At 42.0% G+C, this 23,185-nt stretch overlaps 1 protein-coding gene across 10 annotated transcripts in view; it reads right to left on the reverse strand.

The window, feature by feature from the left end:
• Positions 1-393: 393 nt before the first annotated feature.
• The window catches only part of hspg2 (heparan sulfate proteoglycan 2), a 111,576-nt gene continuing 88,784 nt past the window's right edge, over positions 394-23,185 (reverse strand). For 6 of the 10 annotated variants that reach the window (XM_053483095.1, XM_053483099.1, XM_053483092.1 and 3 more), the window contains 29 exons: positions 21,165-21,262; positions 20,738-20,919; positions 20,433-20,628; positions 20,156-20,335; positions 19,598-19,858; positions 19,293-19,455; positions 17,981-18,078; positions 17,606-17,872; positions 17,336-17,448; positions 17,029-17,176; positions 16,050-16,166; positions 15,899-15,916; positions 14,244-14,328; positions 13,878-14,022; positions 13,652-13,754; positions 13,379-13,488; positions 11,906-12,014; positions 11,663-11,761; positions 11,346-11,567; positions 11,016-11,260; positions 10,743-10,914; positions 9,850-9,972; positions 9,394-9,450; positions 5,807-5,882; positions 5,643-5,721; positions 3,513-3,583; positions 2,999-3,082; positions 2,462-2,565; positions 394-1,411 (listed from right to left, as the gene is read on the reverse strand). In XM_053483095.1, the coding sequence (XP_053339070.1) occupies positions 1,239-1,411; positions 2,462-2,565; positions 2,999-3,082; positions 3,513-3,583; positions 5,643-5,721; positions 5,807-5,882; positions 9,394-9,450; positions 9,850-9,972; positions 10,743-10,914; positions 11,016-11,260; positions 11,346-11,567; positions 11,663-11,761; positions 11,906-12,014; positions 13,379-13,488; positions 13,652-13,754; positions 13,878-14,022; positions 14,244-14,328; positions 15,899-15,916; positions 16,050-16,166; positions 17,029-17,176; positions 17,336-17,448; positions 17,606-17,872; positions 17,981-18,078; positions 19,293-19,455; positions 19,598-19,858; positions 20,156-20,335; positions 20,433-20,628; positions 20,738-20,919; positions 21,165-21,262 (3,898 nt within the window). In that variant the 3' untranslated portion in view covers positions 394-1,238. Of the gene's footprint in view, positions 1,412-2,461; positions 2,566-2,998; positions 3,083-3,512; positions 3,584-4,137; positions 4,510-5,642; positions 5,722-5,806; positions 5,883-9,393; positions 9,451-9,849; positions 9,973-10,742; positions 10,915-11,015; positions 11,261-11,345; positions 11,568-11,662; positions 11,762-11,905; positions 12,015-13,378; positions 13,489-13,651; positions 13,755-13,877; positions 14,023-14,243; positions 14,329-15,898; positions 15,917-16,049; positions 16,167-17,028; positions 17,177-17,335; positions 17,449-17,605; positions 17,873-17,980; positions 18,079-19,292; positions 19,456-19,597; positions 19,859-20,155; positions 20,336-20,432; positions 20,629-20,737; positions 20,920-21,164; positions 21,263-23,185 lie in introns of those variants that run through there. The other 4 variants (XM_053483101.1, XM_053483093.1, XM_053483096.1 and 1 more) reach the window with 3 other exon arrangements.

Below are 23,185 nucleotides of genomic sequence, written 5' to 3' on the forward strand. Positions count from 1 at the left end.
ATACTGTTGCAATACTTCAGTTCTAGGTTGGCATTAAGCAAAAATACTTTTATTGCAAACTTGTGTTTTTTTTTTCTACTTACAATACATGTTACATTAGAAACGCAGAGGCAAGTCATTGGCAGAAGACAGAAGAGTATGTGCTTGTAATGTGTTTAGCACCATTGGGTTTTTCATATACACCAGTAATTTAGAGGTTAACGTATGGAAGGTTGATGGTTTCTCTTAAATATACCCTGCATATAAAAAAAAACTCTCCCCTAAAAAAAGAAAAGAAAGACCGCTGGTTTGAGCGTCCGATGCTTCTCTCGTCTTTTGCTTCGTCGTCACCTGAGATGTGGAGTGTATTTGGAGCAAGGACCTTCCCAGTGTACAGAACCCCCCCCCCCCCCCCTCCCCCCACACTTCCAACTCCCCCTCCCCTTGTCCCTGTGTTCTATAAGTGTCTAAACCGTCTTAGAAAGAACAGAGAAGAAACGAAAGGCTGCAGAGTCTTCAAGTATTAAACACAGCTCAGCGCACAAGCCTTAGACACACATTATTAGGACCTAGAGGGAAAAAAAAACTTGAGGAAAAAAACAAAAAACAGGCTAGGGTTAATTAGCGTCCTTCCCGACACAAATATTTAATATAGATCCATATATTTATATGCATATAAATAAAAATTCAGTGCTGTAAAAACATCATTTCCGACCACGTAGGATCCGAGCCATCAGTGAAACCATGTCATGTATTTTTTTTTTTGTCTTTTTTAGAAATTCCCACTCTCTCTCATGCCAAAAAAAAAACTACTGCAGGACTATGTAAACTGATTTCCCATGTAATCGTCCTTCATTATCCGACATTTAATGAAAGATGTAGCATTTACTCTCTCCCTCTTTTGGTTTATGCAGCACAGAGATAAAAAAAAAAAAGATTTTTGGCAGCAGTAAGGCACCAAGAGAATATATCAGTGTGTGTGAGTGTGTAGGTTAAACACAAAGCAAAAACACTTTGGCTGTCTCAGAGACCCCTGTATGGCTCTTGCGGTACGTGTGTGTACGAAGGTTAAAATGGAAGTGAAATGCAATCCTGTACGTTTGTAAGAACAGTCTTTTGTATTTGTATGCATGTGTGTGTGTGTGTGTAAAATGCAAGTGAAATGCATCTGCAGTCCTTTAGGTGTCTGAGACCCGTGTCTCTCCTGCAGTGTGTGTGAGTATTTTCTCAGTCTCTAGGTGGCGCTGCAGCGCGTTCGTCTACGATGAGCAGCGCTGCACGTTTTTGCCGTCTCCAGTGTGGTGCTGCAGGTCGATGGGCTGCGACGCCTGTTCTCCCGGCCGGGCGTTAAGCAGAGACAGGTTCCTCACGCAACCTGTGATGCCTGAGGAGAACTTCCCACCAGTGAGAGCAGCCATGTCTGGGGCTCCACCTGGACACATCACACCAACACACACACACACATAAATGTAACATGATATAATTTGCTTAAAACTTTTAAAGACCTACATGCATGACTTTAATGTGCATAATGAAACCTGATTGGTTCATGAATTTTATGATGCAATAACCATTGCCATGTTTTTTTTATGCTTCTGTTTTATATTATTGTATTAAATTACTTTCATTATAAATACCACTTATTTAAATGTAATAGCTCTCAGGATAGATTTTCGAATAACAAATATTATAAACCAGAGGTGTCAAAGAATCTTCCAAATTATACACCAATGTTTGAGCATTAAATATCAATTGAGCAAATCAGCACCCTATTGCCCCTCCCAGAGTCGTTCCTCTACGGATTTGGTCCCTTAGCAATTCCCACCAGACTTTATTCCCCTGCATAGATTGACATGGTTAGGAGGTTGATATACGCTTCCTCAAAGACAAGAATCATGATTCATGCAACCCAAGTCTCAGTAAAACACTGATCAACCATGAGAATAAAACCATTAATATTTAATCATGTTGGTTTTGGGTTCCCCTTGTGCCACTAGGGTGGTTCTGTCCCCATAGGGTATGGTTCTGCTGGGCCTCCTGGTGCCTGACACCAGGACATCGGCAGTGGCTCCTTCGGGTGATGTGGGTTACTCCTCTGGATGCCTTCATGGATCGGACTTGCTCTTTCAGAGCATCTAATAGGTGCTTCGTCTGATTGGGATCTGAAGCGTTTGAAGGTTGTGTTGGTTGGGTTCTTTGCCTCCAGGTCCTGTCCGGGGCGGGCTGTGGTGTACCGTGGTGTTTTGGTGCCTTTTTATCATTGACTTTTTTAGGCGACGTGGCCTGCATCGGTTTTTCTGTGGGATTGGATTGGATGATCTGGCCTTTGCTCCCCATGGGCATGGGTGAGCCTTGGTACTGACACCAGTAGTGTTGCCCAGTTACCTGTCAGTGGTGGTAATGTTAAGGCTGATCGGTGTATGATCGCAATTCTAATCGGCAAAATACATTAAGAAAACTGGGAATGTAAGGAGAGTCATACCCAGGTAGATGCTGCCTTTGGTGTTTACCATGACACTCCTGCCGGGGGACTGTCCGTGCTGAGGCGTCCTGTCATCTACCTGGATGTAGCCCTGCTTTCCTGTCCTGCTTACAACAGAAGCACTGGGTCTTAACCATTATATAAAACACATACAAACAAATCAACAATCAAACTTTTAGCTACAGATCAAATTCTCAACTTCAGAAAAATACTTCTGTCATCTGCGTTGACGTTGACGTCATGCCTGCAGTACATTTCAGGACATAATCGGTTAGTTTTAACCTTAAGATCTTTATAAATCTTTATAAAGACAGAGAGAAACTTTAATCCAGGCTTAATCTTGTTTGTCCTATCCAGTAACACTGTCTAGCCACCATAAAGCTAAAAATAAGTCCTGAAAATGTACGTACTAAAAATAGTAACAGAAAAAGGTTTCGCTTATGTCTTTGAGTCTCTGCTTTACACATTGCTGTAGAAATAAATAGAAAACATGGGACCTGCTCAACAATTTCATGGAAACTTGAAAAGAAAAGGTACCTGACTGCAGTGAGTTTGTGCCAGCGTCCATCATTAATGCGTTCCTTTGAGAGGATTTCTGCCTCTCCACTTCCCAGCTGGTAACTATGGGACATTAAATTGTGCAATTAAAGAAGAACCCAAAAACAATGGTGAAATTCTTTGCTTTTGTTTTTGTTTTTGTACTGGTCATGGTTTAAACGATTTTTTTAAATCTTTTTTTGGGGGGACTAATTTAGTCGTATCCGATTCCCCTGTCACCAGGGGGCTCCCAGACCAACGCCACCACACCAGTCAGGGGGGGCCGGAGTAGACCAGACCAGGCCGAAGTAGGTCCTTTAAAGTAGACCAAAGTTGCAAATAGTTTTTTACTAATATGACTTATCAGAATACAGCATTTCACAGCACAGCAGGTTTAACACTGCTCAGTACAGTGTAATAACATATCCTTGCTCTAATTGTGAGCCAAGTCAGATCCATTCTTTAAACAAACACTTTACGTTCTGTGTGATGCACGAACGACTCGGTGGCTCACCTGAACACCACATGTCCGTTTTGTAAGCCAACGCTTATGAAGTCCTTGCCTTTTCCCTTGTCTCCTGATTCCTGTAAACAATGATACAGTGCAGAATGACCGACTTGTTTCCAGAGGCAGGTCATAAGGTCATGTTAAACGATTTACATTACTTATTAATAAAATTACGTATTAGCATTAACGTACTATAATGAAAAATAATGTTAATTTCATTTAAATTCTATTTTATTCCTATTTTTTATTCTATTTTTTTTTTACTATAGCCAAATTTTTTCTATATTTTCTATACTGTAATTGTTATTATTATATTTCTTATTTCATATTCTTTATTTAGAATACTCTATTTTCTTTAAACATTTTTAGATCGAGGGTGACAAATAAAATTTGAATTTGATCTAAATCAACTTTTTTCATTCTAAAATGTTCTTGAGGCATAAAAATCCATGCAAAAGCCAAGCAATCATTTATTAGGGAGCTAATAAAATACAGCCTGTTGAAGAAAAAAAACTTAGAGCATGACAGAATTACTGGATACTATTTATTATTGCATATATTATTATCTTAATTATTGCATATATTATTCTCATGCATGTCCTGAGATGTTTTAATTATTTGTTACTAAATCAGTTTGCCTTTTTATTCCTTAAAGTATGACTGACTGTAATTGTTCATCATTTTATGGTTACATTCAATGCCGTGGAACATCTAACATACAAAATACTAGAAGCGTTCAAGTCAAGCCGGGACTTTTAATAGTGCACACGGTTATAAGGTGGTGCGTGTCCCTGAGAACCGTTGCCCTTTCAGAGCCCCTGTGTTATAAACATTAATGAATATGATATGCTGTATACCAAAATTTTAAGCTGCGTGCCAAGTTCACTCATTCCAACGTCTGCAGTAAACACCCGGAGGAACCTACTTGATTGCGTGTCTGCTGATGAGCCGATGCCTCGTTACGAGCATGCGATTTGTGCAGTTTCAGGGCGGCTTCGGGCTCCTGAGGACATTGCCCGGGGTAGGTTAGGGGAGCATGTTAGCATGCAGTGCATTCAAGCATCCACACACACGTACACACACACAGAAAACACGATGAGTCCATGAGTTTGAGCTCACTGCACGAGTGGTTATGAATCTGATAAATGCAGAAATTATAGTGAGTGGGAAACGCTAACAGCTCGGTGTGTCACATGCTGTTAAATAGCGATGCAGGTCATAAAAAAGCAAGTCGCAGGTTATTAAACCAGTCTGACAATTCTCCGAATCATAAAACTCTAAGATGAAAAGCTGGGAAAAATCGACTCCCTTCGCAGACTATAAGAATATTATACAGGACATTTTAAACAAGTTTTTTTTTTTTTTGCTCTCTGTTAAGCAGCACGAGTTGTGTGTTAATACATGTACTTTATATTGTAGTTTTTGGAGGTAAAAAAACAAAGTCTAAAGCCAGGATTCTATCACAGGACAAAAGTCACTTTAAATGAAATATCCTAGCCATGTAATTTCTAAAAGCTTTTCTTTTAGCTCAGAAAAGAATCTGAAATGGTACAGACTCAACATTGTGCTGAATTAGAATATGCATTATTTTTAAAAAATAAAGTTTGCTTCTTTAGTCTAGGCGTTCAAGTCAAACCAGGACTTTTACCTGCGCAGAATAACAGAACACGTTTATGAGAGTAAAAACTCTCCTTATTTCTCTATATAGTCCCCTGCTACACTGATTCACTTATCTGTTTCATTATACACTAATGCTTCATGTCTGAAATGCTAGCCTCCCAGGAACTATTTTAATGGCACCTTCATTCATGAGAAATGTTATCACGATTCCCAGTTTGTATATATACAAATAGATACATACAAAGTGCATCTACTGAGATCTAGAACTACATATTACTGCAATAATTCAATTTGAGGAACTTTTTGGCTGACTCTATATATATATATATATATATATATATATATATAGTATAATTCCATTATGAGATATATCCTTAATGGCTTCTAATTCTTCTAATTTCATTTAAAACTTTCCTACTTCATAGGATTTAAGGAAGTTGGATGTTTGGATAATGTTCATCATACAGTGTATGTATCGTGTATGTACAGTGCATTTATCAGCATATTAGAACCTACCACCCCCTGCCACAGAATGAGGCCGTCCGAAGAGAGCGTGTTTATCTCCAGCTCGATAGTCTCGGGTGCCTCAGGCGCACTGAAAGAAATGAAAATACAAATGTGAGGTGGAACTCGATCCATTGTAGTTATAACTATAGCTCCTACTAGTATGATCTCCTGACCTGCGTGGAAACATTTGTTTGGGAAGGCCGAGGTAGCCGTCATCGTGGAAAAATGCAGCGTATTGTACCGGGGAATCTGTAACAGAGGCACAAGGTTTAGATGATGCACAGCACAGAGAGGCTCCAGGCTAGACTGCGGATGCGCTGCCATCCTGTGGATGGGGACGGGAAGAGCCAAAGATGAACAGGGTAATGAACACATAAAGAAAGATGAAGGCAGGTTTATTGATTGGAATGATTTATTAATGGATTCATTTTAATGTGATGGGATAGTGATGGGTCGTTCCCCGTACCTTTATAATAACTTTATAATAATAATTTTCAGTCCAGTCCTGCACCTGACCAGTTCCAGAGGAATGTTTTTGTGGGTTAGGCCACACAGTGTAGCTTTCAAGCATAAAAGCCATCTATCTCAAGAAAGAGTGAGATGATGTGTACCGTAGATGATGACGGATGATCAGGTCGGTGATTAGTATACTGGTGATGCTGAATGCTGAGTGGTTGGAACAGACGAGAGGGGAAACGAGGCTGCTGCTCAGGTTATTATACTGTATAAACAGCCAATTTTTAAATTGTATTTTTAGCCACTTTGCAGGCTGTCACAGTAAAGCATTTGTTGCCATTTCTTCATTTAATCTACATCAATTCATTTAATTCAATGTGAAGAAATGAGCGCTGGCTCAAGAGGATTATGATTGTATATCCAAAAATGTTTTTGATGAATGTCTTTAAAATAAACAAATGAACCTAAAATTGTACTGTAAGTGAAATAAAGGAAATGAAATCTCTTATTGTACAGTATGTTTTTCCCCTAATTTTAATATCCATACTATTAATACTGACTCCTAGTACTGAATCTGTACATGAACAACATTCAGTTTCATTTCACTTTCTCTTTTTTGTTTAAACTTAAATGTTTCATGATGTTTTATAGCCTTTCAGGACTTTCTGTAAGTTCCACCCTCACTCACTTACTCATCGTCTATAGTGCTTGGTCCTGTATACAGGGACACAGGGAAGCCTGAAGCCTAACCCAGGGGTGCCGATCTATGGCAGGGCACACACACATACTGTACACACACTTCCAAGCTCATCCACACACTACAGGCAATTTGGAAATGCCAGTTAGCTTTATCTGCATTTATCTGCCAAACGTCCAAAGATATGCAGATTAGGCTAACTGGCTAATGCATATTGCACCAACCCAGCCATAAACTTAAAAGAAGAAAAAAACAATACTCTCGTGCAATACAAGTACTTGCAGGAGATGCAAGTGGTTTGTGTTTGGTTAGTGCTAAAGATAAGTTCATGGCGTTCATCAATTTTTAACAGAGCATTTAAATGATTATATAATTTTAAAAGTGTGTATCGAAATCAGCTCTACTGTATCTGTGATCATTTTCCTGTAATATCACACCACTATATGTTTTATCGCATGGATATATACATACCTTATGTCCCACACTGTGAATTCAGATGACGTGTCCACACTATAAAGGCAACGATTTATCTACGCAACACAACATACAGTGAACGACCCAATTACTGTATGTGTGTTATACATCCCTGTATGTGTGTTATACATTCCTGTATGTGTGTTATGCTCTTTTGGATTTGATCGGATTGGAGCAGCTTATTAAGATACTGCGTGTGTACAGTATGATGTAAAGAGTGTTGTTAGCAGGTCACATTTCTGTCCTTATAAATAAATAAATACATTTTGATTCTGACTAATCAACAAGACAACAAGGGAAAGCACATTACACACACACACACACACACAAAACAGTTAAAATTTCCACAGGAGAGAAGACGGTAGTTAGGATGACGCGTATGACGCCAAACAGAATCAACAACACACACACACACACACACACACACACAAATATGGCATAGGACAATCACAAGGCCAGGCATTTCCTACAGACACATACTCCGAACAGTATAAGTCCATGTTCAAGGCAGTTGAATGATTACCAAGACCCCGTGTCGTTCATCACACTTTTTGAGCTTAGACCCACCTGTTTTTGGGTTTTAATTTAGTGCTTGATTTTTAGTAGTTAGTAACGGATCATTTGGATGATTGTATGGAATGAAAAAGGGGAATCCTACAGCGTTTAAACTGTATATGATTAATCAATTTGAAATAAACTGCAGAATACAATGTTAAAACGAAACGTTTGGATTCCCCTTGTTAAAATGTATGGGAATGCTTTACATCAAGGATCCCTTAATTAACATTATTTGTTGAGGTTGAGCTCATTGGCAGGTCAGAGAGGTTTGAGGCACCACCAGGTCGCCACGGTTGGGTTCCTGGAGCCCTTGGTTGCATGGGCGCTTACTGGTAGCATTTACAGCATTACCCTGATCCAGAGAGACTTATACAGTAGTTATATCACTATACATTTTAACCATGAACTACTCTGACACCACCCCCTGTTGGCGCTACCCCTAGTCACAGTATCACTCTCGCCTCCAGGCTCTATGTATGGCTGAAGTGGTCTCTTTGGTTGGATTCTTCCGGGTACGCCAGGTGTCAGGCACAGTCCAAAGATTTTGGGCTGATTGGCATTTCCAAACAGTCTCGAGTGTGTGGATGAGTGTGTGTGCTAGGTTGCGCCCGTAATGGGTGGCATTGCATACTCTGATTACACATACAGTAATACAGAGTATACAGTTCCCAGAGAAAATGCTTTATGTTAAATTGAAATTTAAGTTTCAGATCATAAATAGTGATTATCAAATTAACTGATTATTATTTAATGGAATGGCATATAAATAACAACATTTAAGTTTAAGATATTTTTACGAAATGTTGAAATATTACTGTAATCAGGTCACCGGGGGTAAATATTAAAACTTGCATTTTCATTTTGTTTCTAAATCTTCTACAAGACTATTTATTAATTTATGGTGTTTATTATTTGGTGTCCTAATTAATCCATAACTTAATCCTCTATTAATGTTAATGATGCCGTATTAAAGCTGCTATGTTGACGTTAGCTGATGTCTCACATACATTAAGGGAGTCTTAATGTAAAGCAACCAAATTAAATTTGATGATGAAATTTTATGGAAGAATAAGCAAGCACTTAAAGGGAAATATTCCGGTGTTAAACCTCAAAAACATACAAATCCCTTTCACCTCCTTGAATCCATTTTAGTCGATTCTCATCGACTAAAATCTTTGTTAAGATTCATGTTACATATTTGTTGTTTAATTTGTTTTTAGACACACATGATTTTAGGGCTCGGGTTACATGACGAGCACTTATTAGCAGTTTCTAAGAGAAAGTCAAGCAACTGTTGTGTGTTTTTGGGGCACATGCACGAGTCGTCAATGAGAAAACTGGGTTAACAGGACCGCGGCTTTTGCTAGACGTTTCTCGGAAAACTACTAAGAAATTGATTCGAGGAAACTGAAGAATCAGAAGAACTGTTTGCTCATGTACACCTAAAATGATGTGCGTCTATAGCTTGTTTTTTTCTGTTGTTGTTTTTCAGCTGTGGAGTTGCAGGTTTGGGGTGTTAGGGGGGAGAGTTCATCTGGTTAGTGTCGGCTCAGGCAGACAGGACGGATACCGTACCGTTCACCCCGCTGCCCTCCAAATTCCACGGCGCCTCGATGACGTTGGTCTCCTGCCCTGTGTGTGTAGGATAACAGCCACGAGAGCGCATGGGTGAGACACACAGTTAGGCATTAGGGCTGAAGTTAGGAGCTTTTACCTCTAGGAGCTCTGAGTCTTGTTTCAGCTGACTGCGAAGCTCGTACAGTATGTCAGAGGGGAAAAGTTCATCTTCAACCAACTGACCAGTTTTAATCATCTCAAAGCTGTGAGTGCCGGGATTATTAGTTCTATCAATAGCAGGCTTTCTACATACAGTAAAAGGCTTCTCTAAAGTGAATTAAAGCTCTTTGGTCATTCTGCTCATTTTAAAAGACCTTTGGCAGTACGTCTAGGCCGGGCACGGCCTAATGTATTACACTGGATACGCACAGGCTTATACGGCAGTGTGTTACAGAACAGAGAGACAAAACTCACCTTCCCTGCAGAAGAGGCCCGCGTAACCTGCAGCACACACGCAGTGACCGCTCACGCAGCTGCCTCCGTTGTGGCACTGAGACGAGTCCAAACAAGTGTCCCTCACCAGCTCACAGCGCTCCCCTACAATACAACCATTTCCATTTTATATTTCTTATATACAGTAGGTTTTTTTTTTTTAGTTTTTTAAGTTTTTTTCCCCTTGCACATAGCATATTTACATTATATTTATGGAATTTGGCAGATGTATCCAGATGTAAGATTACATCTAGACCTTGCTTAAGGTTGCAACTCTGGTCACTTGGTAGTGCTGGGGATTTGAACCTGGAGCCTTCTGATCAGCAACTAGTGAGCGACCCTGCCCAACAATCCCATAAATGGCAAAGTGCGCCTTCAATAAAATCTCCAAAATGAGATCAGTATTCTTTTCTAATGAATGCAAAAGTGTAATGTGTAATATTTTAATTTCAGTATATTTAGCCCTTGACACATTCACACATACTGTAGAGCCAGTTTCATAAATATTGGAACAACGATAAGTTCAGGCAATACCTGAACGTTTAGTGGCACACTTTTGTCAAACTCATAGAATTAAATGTAAAAAGTCTGCCATTAAATGTTCAGCTATTGCCGCCACTTTCACTCCCATTTTTAGTGGTGGTCCATTCATAAATAATGGAACAAATAGCGGACAAGCAGTTGTATGCAGCATGAGTGGTTTATATCAAATTCTGTACGGTGACGTAGAGAGGCCAAATGCCCAAAATCTAGCATCGTTCCAATATTTATGAACCTGAGTATAAACTTGTATTAAAACAGTGTTACAATTTTTTCTTGTTGTTTTTCTTTCTCATAGCAACATGATTGTAAAACCACGTCCACATTTGGCTCACCGTCATAGCCGTCTCTGCAGAGGCACTGAAACTCGTACTCAGCGCTGGGCATGCAGGTGCCACCATACTGACACGGCCTGCGGTCACACGGGCTGGCGTCAATGCACTGACGGATGGCCCTGCTCTCTGTGAAAGTGTAGGACAGATCGATCTTCTTTCCATTGATAGACACCTGCAGATCAAAGATGTGAAAGTCTTATTTAAGGCAAAAAGAGTTCAAATGCTAAAAATATAATGTTGTAAAAGTAGACATATAATAGTCGACAGAAGAACCTCTCCGATGCAGCCGTCGTAGAACATGCTGACGTTGGCAGGTTTGGGCAGGATATCCTTATTCGGCACGCCACCCAGGAACATGGACGTGTGGACATTGAGACCCTTAGCCTTCCCGGGAGATGACCTCTTGACCTCGGGCCCATCGTCTAGCCTCAGAATGCCGTCCTGTTTAGAGCGTTCTGCTGTCACATGGTGCCACTGACCTACAGATACCTGCTCCTGACTCCGCAGCAAGGCCTGGCCTACAAGAAGGTCAGGCACAAATATGAACCAGAGATTAATAAACACCAAATATATAAGCCCAAAACAAACAAACTAGACCCCTACCTGTGCCGAGCTCATATCGAAACTCCACATGTCCGTCCACAAGCGAGAGAGTGACAAAGTCCTCCACCTTCATCTTCTGCCCGCCAATGAAGAATATCAAACCATCTTCGTCCATGGGTTTGAACTCGATGTCGATACGCAGGTCGTCATGAATGTTTGTGAGAGGAGGGTATGCGATATACGAATCGTCAGTGTTGAACAGCGGCGTCGTCACCAGCGTGCCTAAAGGTGCAGGCGTTAGTATGACTCCCACCAGAATTTCCTTACAGAGTATGTACTGCATAAATATAGAAACAAAACACATCGTCCATCCTTACCGTCCATGCATTTGTGTCCGTATTTGCCGAGGTGGCAGCGGCAGTCGTAGCCAAAACCGTTGGGCCGGTTAATGCAGGTGGCATCAGGGCCACATGCCTCTGAGGACGCAACACACAACATACAGGAAATGAGATGCTACAACTACCCATGGTTGAGAGAAGGAAAATTATAACATGATGCAAATTTTAAGAACTGTACTATGGTATTGTCCATCTTTCAACTCTACATTCTCTGTGCCTGACCTGGATGGCAGTGTTCGGATAAGCGGTGCTGGCAGTTGCTTCCGGTGTATCCTTTCGGGCAGGTGCACTTGTACAGACTTTCCACTGATTCTTTACATGATCCGCCGTGCTGTACCACAAAACACAACCTCAGTGTAGCAACATACTGCAAGCCAAACTAGAACTTGTTTTTTTATTTAAAAGGCGTCTCCAGTGTCAGCCCTTATAATGCTCACAGATTTGCCAGCGTTGTCAAGTTTCTCAGTAACATGATGACCTAATCTTCTTCTTTGTCTTTCGGCTGTTCCCTTTCAGGGGTCGCCACAGCGAATCATCTGCCTCCATCTAACCCTATCCTTTGCTTCCTCTTCTCTCACACCAACTAACTTCATGTCCTCTCTCACTGCATCCATTAATCTCCTCTTTGGTCTTCCTCTAGACCTCCTGCCTGGCAGTTCCAACCTCAGCATCCTTCTACCGATATATATCTCTCCTCTGAACATCTCCAAACCACCTCAATCTGGCCTCTCTGACTTTATCTCCAAAACATCTAACATGGGTTGTCCCTCTGATGAACTTATTCTTGATCCTATCCATCCTTGTCACTCCCAAAGAGAACCTGAACATCTTCAGCTCTGCTACCTCCAACTCTGCCTCCTGTCTTTTCTTTCAGTGCCACTGTCTCTAAGCCGTAGAGCATCGCTGGTCTCACCACTGTCCTGTACACCTTTCCTTTCATTCTCGCTGATACTCTTTCATCGCACAACACACCTGACACTTTTCTCCACCCATTCCAACCTGCCTGTGCCTGCCTCTTCACCTCCTTGCTACAATCTCTGTTGTTCTGGACTGTTAACCCTAAGTCCTGCACCTTCTTTACCTCTGCTCCCTGTATTCTCACCGTTTCTCTCGGGGGTTCTCACATGCACACACATGTATTCCGTCTTGCAGTGGCTAACCTTCATTCCTCTGCTTTCCAGAGCATACCTCCTCTCTCTAGATTTTACTCCACCTGTTCCCTGCTCTCGCTACAGAGCACAATGTCATCTGTAAACACCATAAACATCATTGCTTATAGGTTTACATACTGTAGAAACTAAGGTCCTTGGGTGTTGCAATGTTTGTATATTTTATGCAAAACTTTGACTGAATTCTCCAATGTGCCCCCTACTGGTTATCGCTGGTGACACCTGCATTATGTGATCACATCCGCACACGCCGCTACCTGAACACATGGGTTAACATCATGTATATCTCCGCCCCCTAAACCTACAAAACACCACGGCGATCATTCTTTATTTTATTGGAACCTTATGCCCTTAAATGCCATATTCCTGACAAACAGCTGTATGGCTCACCTACATATACTAAAGCGAACACATCAAGTTACCGTTAAAAGCAATACCAAAACACGCAGTATATTTTTTATAGCAGCCTGTCTGTGGTTTAAATTATTGATTCAGAAAACAATTTAAATCTTGAGTTTCATCAAACCTGGCATGGGTCATCCTTGCAAGTGGGGCAGTTAGTCACTCCAGTCGAATTCTTTTTCAGATCCTTGAAAATAACTTCATCCCCTTGGATAATCAGCTGACTGATGCAGCCTAAAAAAATGGGTTATGGAGTTACAGTAGCGTGAGGAAAGTTGAAAAAGGTCAATAGCACAGAAATGACTGTAACATCTATAACGTGGATCTGCTGCGCATGCACTGGATATGCGATATATATAAAACAGTGAAACAAATAGATAGTCGATTTCTTCCTCACCAACAAAGCCACTTTTAAGCTCTGCCGTTTTGGCGATCATGCTGTAGTTTGGATAGCCGCCTACAAACAGCTCCTCGTTCAGATCCAGCCCTTGGAATTTGCCCTGCACAGATGCAGCAGATGTTTTTTATATGATCTCCTGCCTCATGTCATGAATCAAGCTTACAGTAAAGTCAGAACAGAACGGCTCCAGTGTGCACGACCGGTGAAACGGCAGCGACCGTACCTGGGAGGTCCCGTAGATGGGAGCTTTGTCGTCCACTATGATGGATCCTTGCGTGCCGTTACGGTAAAGCTGCACTGTATGGAACTCGCCGAGCTTTATTGCAGTCGGGTAGCGGATGGTGGCCATACCCGAACCTACGTCGAACCTTCCAGACACGAGCAGAAATAAAAAACATTTGTTTTAATGTGCTTAAAGAACTTGTTTCGTCAGATATTAAACAATCATGTTGATTACATCATGTGAAACAAAACGAATATGAATATAAAATCAATAGAATAAATATGATGTCAATTGGTAAAGAGAAAGTCATGTTTCATTAGGCTTATATTAAAGTTAATACATTTGTTTATGTTGTGTCACACCTACCTGAACTCCGGGCGGCCACCCACAAGCCCGAGAGAAATGAAATCAGCCCCTATTTTCTTCTTCTGCCCGTTATACAGGATCATTCCTGAAGGAGTGAAAAAAATACTAAAGACTACAAGCATCACTGTGTGTAAGCAGACAAAGAAAGCAGAATGCAACGAGAAGTGCCATGCCAGGGGGGAATGGACACGGGGGCTCAACAAAAGACAGAGTGGGTGAGTGAAAGCTTGAGTACAGTCCTGTAGAACTGAGATTTATGCCAGTCAGTGCCTTCATGAGCAGCATGCCAGGGCACACAACATACCTCGGCCACAGGAATGGGGAGGCAAACAGACCAGTGCATCATGGGTATCAGTGAGAATATCAGTCCATGTCTCCGGCTTTACTGGTCTCTGAAAATGTGATTCTAAAATATGTTCCTTCTCAACTTACCTGATATTGTCTAAATGATCCCAACTGCTTATGATACCATGACATAATATCATGAGCCAAAGCATGAATATACACAAGCATGTTAAAAATATTACGGATGTTAATTATTATTGATTTATTGCCATTAAGACTTTTAAGTTGTTTATTGAGTTTATTGTGTGCGCCTTGTGATGGATTGGCACCCTGTCCTGGTCCAGGCTCCAGGTCCCTGCGACCCTGAACACAGGATAAAGCGGTATACTGTAGGTGATGAATGAGTGAATGAGTTAATGTTTGTTTTGCATAATATATCTCCGGCGCTTACATATCTATTACCTTCTACAACCACAAGAAGGCGCACAATATTGGACATAAAATTTTCAGAATCCTTGTTGAGTTGTTTTTTATTTACTATAAATACTTCATTAACTTGTCTTAAATAACTAATTAGTTGGAATTGCGCTGATAGAAATGTTGAACCAAAAATTTAACTGTTAAAGGATGTGCATCTTTCATTATTACTTATTAGGGATGTACCAAAATTCAACATACGGTCATACAAAAATGACAGAAATACAGATCGCGACGTCAGTTACTTTTAAGCGAATATACAGCAATTGTCATACGTTGTTGGAAGAGGGCGCATACATTTCATACGTTCGTATGGAATCGTGAAGATTGTATTGTACTGAGACAAAATCGTATCGTCCCATCCCTTTTAGTTGCATGCATATCATAAATACCAGATATCATGGTTGATCTTGCATTGTAATATGTCCCAAAACATTAAATATAACTGCCATTTATTTAATTAATGTATTGTTGATCATATTCTTGCTAAAAACAAGAATGTATTTTTACGCCTTTAGTACAATAATCTCTATTTAATAAACTATATATGGATAGTAAATGAGAGGGAATGTAGCAGAAAGCTTAAATGCTTTTTGCACTTCATTTTGGGGAAAACATGCAGAATCCTACATTTCAGTGCACTGAAGCGTAAAAAGCACGGATGCACTCGAACACTGCCGTCATGCCTGTAGGGAAACAAGTGCAGCTTGTACAAGCCTGCAAACAAACTCATGCACCCTCTGTACTGTGCGCTGTTACTAATACACTCAGCACATCAGCTTGCACACAGTACGGAGGCGTAAGGGGCCTCCACAGCGCCCCCGAGAGGCTGAGACGAAGCACTCCGGGAACGTGTATCGCTCATATGCTGATAATCAAGCACTAAGACTCACCGGAATACAAAATGAGACCTTTATACCAACAGTAAGAGGCAGGGAGAAACAGAAGAAATGTTGAGTTTACAAACAGAACGTTTCAAATATTGGAATGACATTTCAACCCAAACGAGGCCATGCGCTGATTCGGAACAGTTTTTTTGCTTACCGTCTACGTTGTCTGGTCTAAAGGTGATTTGAATCTTAAATGCTTTGTAGGAGTTTTTGATGGTGGGAAGCATGAGGTAGGACAGAGGCTCCTGACTGAAATAAGGCATCACTCGCTCTACAAAGAAAAAAAAAACACATGAAAGAATAAAACTGGAGCATCAGGAGCTTGTACTGTAACACATATGAATTTGACAGTTCATTAATTTAATTGTGCATTCATGCTTTTTTTATGTCATATACAACAACTAAAGTTCTAATTCTTTTGTATTCATTTACTAGACTACATTTATAAATGCAAAGGGGAAAGTTCACCAGCTATCAGAAGCAAATGCACATCTTCATGCTCCTGCCATGTTCTTACCCCTTCATTATGCTATGCGACTAACATTTCTTAAAATCTCATAAATCTAGAGAGATGGAGGTAAGCTCTGGGAAGCAGAGGAATGAAGGTTAGCCGCAGCAAGACGGAATACACGTGTGTGAATGAGAGGAACCTAAGAGGAACGGTGAGGCTTCAGGGAGCAGAGGTGCAGGACTTTAAGTACTTAGGGTCAACGGTCCAGAGTAACGGAGAGTGTGGAAAGGAGGTGAAGAGGCGGGTACAGGCAGGTGGGAATGGGTGGAGAAAAGTGTCAGGTGTGTTGTGCAATAAAAGAGTATCAGCGAGAATGAAAGGAAAAGTCTCTAAGACAGTGGTGAGACCAGCGATGCTCTACGGCTTAGAGACAGTGGCACTGAGGAAAAGACAGGAGGCAGAGTTGGAGGTAGCAGAGCTGAAGATGTTGAGGTTCTCTTTGGGAGTGACAGGGATGGATAGGATCAAGAATGAGTTCATCAGAGGGACAACCCACGTTAGATGTTTTGGAGATAAAGTCAGAGAGGCCAGATTGAGGTGGTTTGGAGATGTTCAGAGTCAGAAGAGTCAAAAATCATGTTACAAGAGCAGTGCTAGATTGGATCATGTAAAAGTGACTCACCGTGCACAATGAGTTTGGTAAAGGCCTCCACTTTGCCCTGCTTGTTCGATGCTGTACACACGTACGTGCCAGAATCCTCATGGGTGACGCCCGGGACAATGAGCACATGGCCATCCTGCAGACACTTCGGTGGGAGTTCGTTCTCCCTCTAAAGCAGATATGGATTTAAGTTCACGAGAGATGAAATGAAATATTTTTGTCCCCAAAAATGTATGCACATTTCTATCGCTTTCAAATTGTCTACTAGCTGACATAAAGCTATTATAGTGCTCCTGAAAGTGCTTCAGATTTAAGACTCAAGGTTCACCTTCGACCATGTGATGTTTGGTACGGGGTATCCGGTAGCAATGCAGGGGAAAATCGCGGACGAGCCGACAGTCACTTCTTTCGCATCAGGCTGAGCGACAATCTGGGGCAAAGCTTTAAAAAATAAAAACGGTATCATGATGTAACCCTTCTTTTACAGAGTGTACATTTCTAAATGATGTGATAACATCTGGCAGTATTTATTTAAGGCATTATATTAGAAATGAAAAAGGATATAAGGCAAAATAATCTTGACAATACGTTCACATACACTGGATGTTAAGGACCACTTGAGATTGTACGGAGCCCACGTTGTTGGTCGCAGTGCAGCGGTACTGCCCGGCGTCAGACTCGTTCACGCGATCGATCCTCAGCACGGCCCCTTTCACCTGCACATGATCAGGCAGCGGAGCTCCCCCTTTACTCCAGTGCACGCTAGGAACCGGGTCGCCCTCGGCATGGCACTCGAACTCCACTGAGGTGCCCACGGTGACCGTCTGGACCGAGGTGCGCACGTTGATCATCACTTTAGGCAGTGCTGTAGTGCACAGAGAGACACCAGGCAACAGTTTAGGAAGGTTACAGTCCCTCAGCAGATATCTACCGGATCACAATGCATAAGCTTATAGCCAGCACGTGGACAGACCTTGAATGGTGAGCTTGGCGGTATCCTGCGCCTGGCCAAACAGCGTGGTTGCTCTGCAGATGTACATTCCCTCGTTGCTCTTTTCCAAGTTCTCAATCCTGCCAGAAGAGGCGCGGAGATGAGAAGCAGATTTGTAAACCTCAGTTAATTGATAAAGAGTGTCAGAATGTCTGTAAGCTTATCCTTTTTAAACTACAGCGATAAAACGATCCTGTGGCCAAAATCTAGTAGAACATCAGAACATGCTGATTTAGTATTACTGTAGCTGCTTGAGCAAAGTGATGGCAAATGTATACTGGTGCACTGGAATATTATCATAAGTGATTTTATTATTATTATTATTATTATTATTATTGATTTATGTATCAGTACTATTAGGTTACACTACATTACTTCAACCTAATTGTATTAATATGAAAAAATACTACTACTAATAATAATAATTCGCCTTTCTATTATAGGTTCAGATTCATTTATTATTATTATTATTATTATTATTATTATTATTATTATTATTGTTACTATTGCTAGTAGTGGTATTAGTAGAAGAAGTATAACATTATAGTAATAAAACAAAAATAATGTAATAAATAATAATAATAATCATAAAATTAACTTTTGTCATTTGGTTTCAGATTTATTATTATTATTATTATTGTTATTATTATTATTATTATTAGTAGTAGTAGAAATATAACCTAATAGTAATGATACAAAAATAATATAATTTTTAATAATAATAATAATAATAATAATAATAATCATCATCATCATCCTAATAAAATTAACTTTTGGCTTTTAGGTTCAGATTCATTTATTATTATTATTATTATTATTATTATTATTATTATCAATAGTAGTAGTAATATATATTTAATGCATAAATATGTTACATATAATATATATTTCTTAAATTGCTTTTTTTTGTATTCTCTGGTATTTCTACACTTTTTAGTATTTTTTTTTCCCAAAAACTCAAAATATATTTTCAGCAGCACAAACATAATTATCTCCTAACGAACCTCCTGCTCATCTCCCTGTCAACTGAAATGATTGGCGGTGTTAATCAACTCTGTTTCTAGGTTAAAGGAATAAACCATGCACTATGAGCTAAAACGTCATACTGTATTATACTGACTGGAATACTCAGGGTTTTAAAAATCTTTTGCTATGTATGAAATATTTTATCATCACATGCTTCACAGGTTAACAAATATGTCGGGTTCATACTGTAAATGTATAAATGTGTGCGAACAAAGTGTAAAAATAGGTTGTTTGCGCATTATCGATTTGACAAGCGTAATGAGCACACCTCAGAACTCCATCTTTAATGTGATGATTGTGTGGAAGTGTTCCTCCCTCCTTCAGCCACTCCAAGGTGACCTCCGGTCCTCCACTGGCTGAGCAGGTGAACTCCACTGCACTGCCCAGAGCCTTCACCTCCACCTGGGGAGAGACACGGACCGACAGTGGCGCTACACACACAAACACACACACACACACACACACACACACACACACACAGAGATTAAATAAGACACCGTACCTTCTACACACATCATATTATTCTAAAGACAGATATATCAGACAGGAAAAAACCCAACCCAAAGTACTCACATCGTACGGACACTTTAGCTACAGCCTCGCTCCTGCCCACTTTGTTGCTAGCTATACACTTGTAGGTTCCAGCATCGCTTGGGTCAGCCAGGTTGATTTGTAGGTTTGCTCCCTGCACCTCAGCCCGGGGGGGCAGCCTGCCGCCCACCTTGCTCCATTCAAAACGCATTGGTGGTGTTCCATGTGCCAGACACTGCAGTCTGATGACCTCACCGACTCGCACCGCTACATCATCAGGAAGAGTAGTGGTGTGTGGCGGGGCTAAGAAAGAACCATACATGAAAGCATGTAAGAGCAAGAAAATGGATTCATTCATTTATCCAAAGTAGGCATTAAAGAGTATCTAGGTAAGGGTCTCGATTAATCCAGAACGTATCCAGAGAGGTATCTGTTTAAGTATAGATCATGCACATGTGCAGTCACAAACAGGCTCAATCTACCTACTCATCCAGCCCGAGAGTACATAAGTTTGGTCTCCTTGACATGCTACGACTAATCATTTCAAAATGACTGAACATCTTCCATTGTCTAGTAATCAAAAAAACATTCTCAACTCACTTTCTACATCCACCATAATGGTGACTTCGCTGACACCCAGGTCGTTGGTGGCGTTGCAGATGTACTGCCCGGAGTCCTGTGGTCCAACGCTGGGCAAGATCAGACTGTTATTGACTATCTTATGTCTCCATGGAAGAGGTGAACGAAGCTTCGACCAGGTGATCGTGGGTTTCGGAAACCCTGGGAACGACAAACATGATCAACACACAAACACATCTTACTGTACATACAACATGTCTTGTTATTTGTATATCAATTTGTACATATCCATATTTACCGTGGGCATCGCAGTGTAGAACTGCAGTTTTCCCCTCCTCCACAACCAGCAAAGGATCACGCACGATAGCACGGGGTGCACTTGGCGCCTGGGTTCCACCCTCTATAATCACCTCCACCCGAGTCTCTGATCTGCCCTGGCTGTTCTGAGCTGTGCAAATGTATGTGCCACTGTCCTCAGGTCGTGCAACCAGAATCTTCAAAAAAAAAAAAAAACAATAAAGATAATAAACCTGGTCAAGATGTCTGCAATAAGGCCACTTATTGACATTAGCACACAGAGACAATAAAAACATTGATATGAACCTGCATGACAGCATTGGACTCCATGGGCAGAGGGCTGATCATTATCGGCCTGCGGTTGTTGTCCAGCCTGTGCCAGGTGACAGAGGGGCGTGGCTCTCCAGCTGCCTGGCACTCCAGGTTAATGGGTTCACCCACTTGCACCTTCAACGGTCCAGTGGGTGTCACGGTAGCGCTGGGGGGTTCTGCACAAACAGTAATACTTCAAGTAAGTAGATTATTTTTTATTGCATTGATCATTACTTTCGGCAGTGCTGTAGTGCACAGAGAGACACCAGGCAACAGTTTAGACAGGTTACTGTACACTGTCTCTCGGATCACAATGCATAAGTATATAGTCACCGGTGCTAGTGTACAAGGGCATACGGTGCTTAGAGAGATTTAAACCACTGTTAGTGTGTCCACAAGAATAGGTATGACGTGGACAGACCTTGAATGGTGAGCTTGGCGGTATCCTGCGCCTGGCCAAACAGCGTGGTTGCTCTGCAGATGTACATTCCCTCGTTGCTCTTTTCCAAGTTCTCAATCCTGCCAGAAGAGGCGCGGAGATGAGAAGCAGATTTGTAAACCTCAGTTAATTGATAAAGAGTGTCAGAATGTGTGTAAGCTTATCCTTTTTAAACTACAGCGATAAAACGATCCTGTGGCCAAAATCTAGTAGAACATCAGAACATGCTGATTTAGTATTACTGTAGCTGCTTGAGCAAAGTGATGGCAAATGTATACTGGTGCACTGGAATGAAATCGAAACTAAAATAAAAAAGTGATTTTATTATTAGTAGTAGTAGTAGGAGTTGAGGTAGTATAACCTAATAGTACTGATACAAAAATGCATAATAATAATAATAATAATCAAATTCAAATTAGTACATGGAAACCTCTGATTGCGAGGAACGCGGTTTGCGAGTGTTCCACAAGACAAAGATTTTTAAAACATTTTGACTTGGAAAACGAACAAGTCTTAGTACCGAGTATCATGTATCACGCATGCGCTTCTTGTTTTGACGCTGAGATCACTTTTGTCTTTTAGTTTTAGATTCATGTATTATTATTATGATTATTATTATTAATAGTAGTAGTAGTATTTTTATATCAATACTATTAGGTTATACTACTACCTATACTACTACCAATACTACTACTACTACTACTAATTATTTTTATCATCAGTAGTAGTAGTAATATATTGTGGCGTGGGTGGGGTTTGAGTAACAACCATCATGCTTTGCGGGAGGGATTGTTATGTGTTCACCGTGTTGGGGAAAGGTGTCTGGGGTAGTGGCTTCGGCCAGTGTGTGTGTGTGTGGGTCAGAAGTGTGTCTTGTTGATTGTTGGGTGATACGTGAATGTGCTGTTTGTGTGACTTTTGTGCTGTGCTAAATAAAATACTCCCAGCCATTTGCATTGGGCAGCAAGGAAGCTCACTCGTCTCTTCACGCTCATTGGTAGCTGTGAAAAACGCTACAATTGGTGTCAGAAGTGGGATGGAGAGTAGCGAGTTAGAGCGGCGACCGGAGCGGAGCTGCGCATTCCAGGTTCCGGCACTGGACCTTGGAGGGGATTCCTCCAGTGACGCAGCACCGGAGCAAGCTACAGCTCCGTGCGCCGTCCGCCAGCGAAGCGACCTGCAGCTGCGCCTGCCGGCCTACAACGGCGCCGTCGATCCGCACGCGTTCCTCGCCCAGGTAGAGCTAGCCGCCGACTTCGCGGGCTGGTCCTCGCCGGAAACAGCCGTCCGGGTGGCCCTCTCGTTGAAAGGTGACGCGCTGCGGGCGTTGGAAGACCTCCGGGCTGATGAGCGGAAGGACTGGGCGAAGCTGCAGGAGTTGCTCCGCTTCCGGTCCAGCGCAGGTGACCGTAAGGAGGCCGCGTGCGAGGGGCTGGCAACCCGCGTGCGGAGCGCCTCCGAGCCACTGGGGGCGTTCGCCATGGACCTGAGGTCTCTCGCGCGCAGAGGCTACCCGGAGTTCGGGTCCGTCCAGCAGGAGGAGCTAGCGCGCCGTGCGTTCCTGCGGGGAATCTGTCCGTGGCGACTGCGCGAGCACATCCGGTTAGCGGCACCGGCTTCCTTGGCTGAGGCGCTGAGCGACCTCCCGTGACTCAGGGCCGCTCGGTAGGTGAACCTAGCCGGGGACAGGGCAACCCGCGGCTAGGCCCCGACCCAGCTTCCGAGATTCCGCGACGTCGCCGAGGCCAGGGACCGCCGGATTACCGCTGCAGTGTTCTCAGGCCTGCGGACAACGTACCCCAGCAGCCGTTAAAACTAGCTTCGGGGGGCGCCGAGGGGAAGCCGCCTCCCACAGCCTTGCTTGTTTCCCCAACTACCGGGTTTAACCTCCGGTCAGGACGTGCAGGAAACCGCGCGGGGGTCTACGTTGACTGTGGCCTGGACAACGTTTCGCTGCGGGCGCTCGTGGACACTGGCTCCACAGTTTCGCTGCTGCGCTGGGG

This window comes from Clarias gariepinus, chromosome 22, assembly GCF_024256425.1.
Source record: "Clarias gariepinus isolate MV-2021 ecotype Netherlands chromosome 22, CGAR_prim_01v2, whole genome shotgun sequence".
In the NCBI taxonomy this organism is placed as follows: Eukaryota; Metazoa; Chordata; class Actinopteri; order Siluriformes; family Clariidae; genus Clarias; species Clarias gariepinus.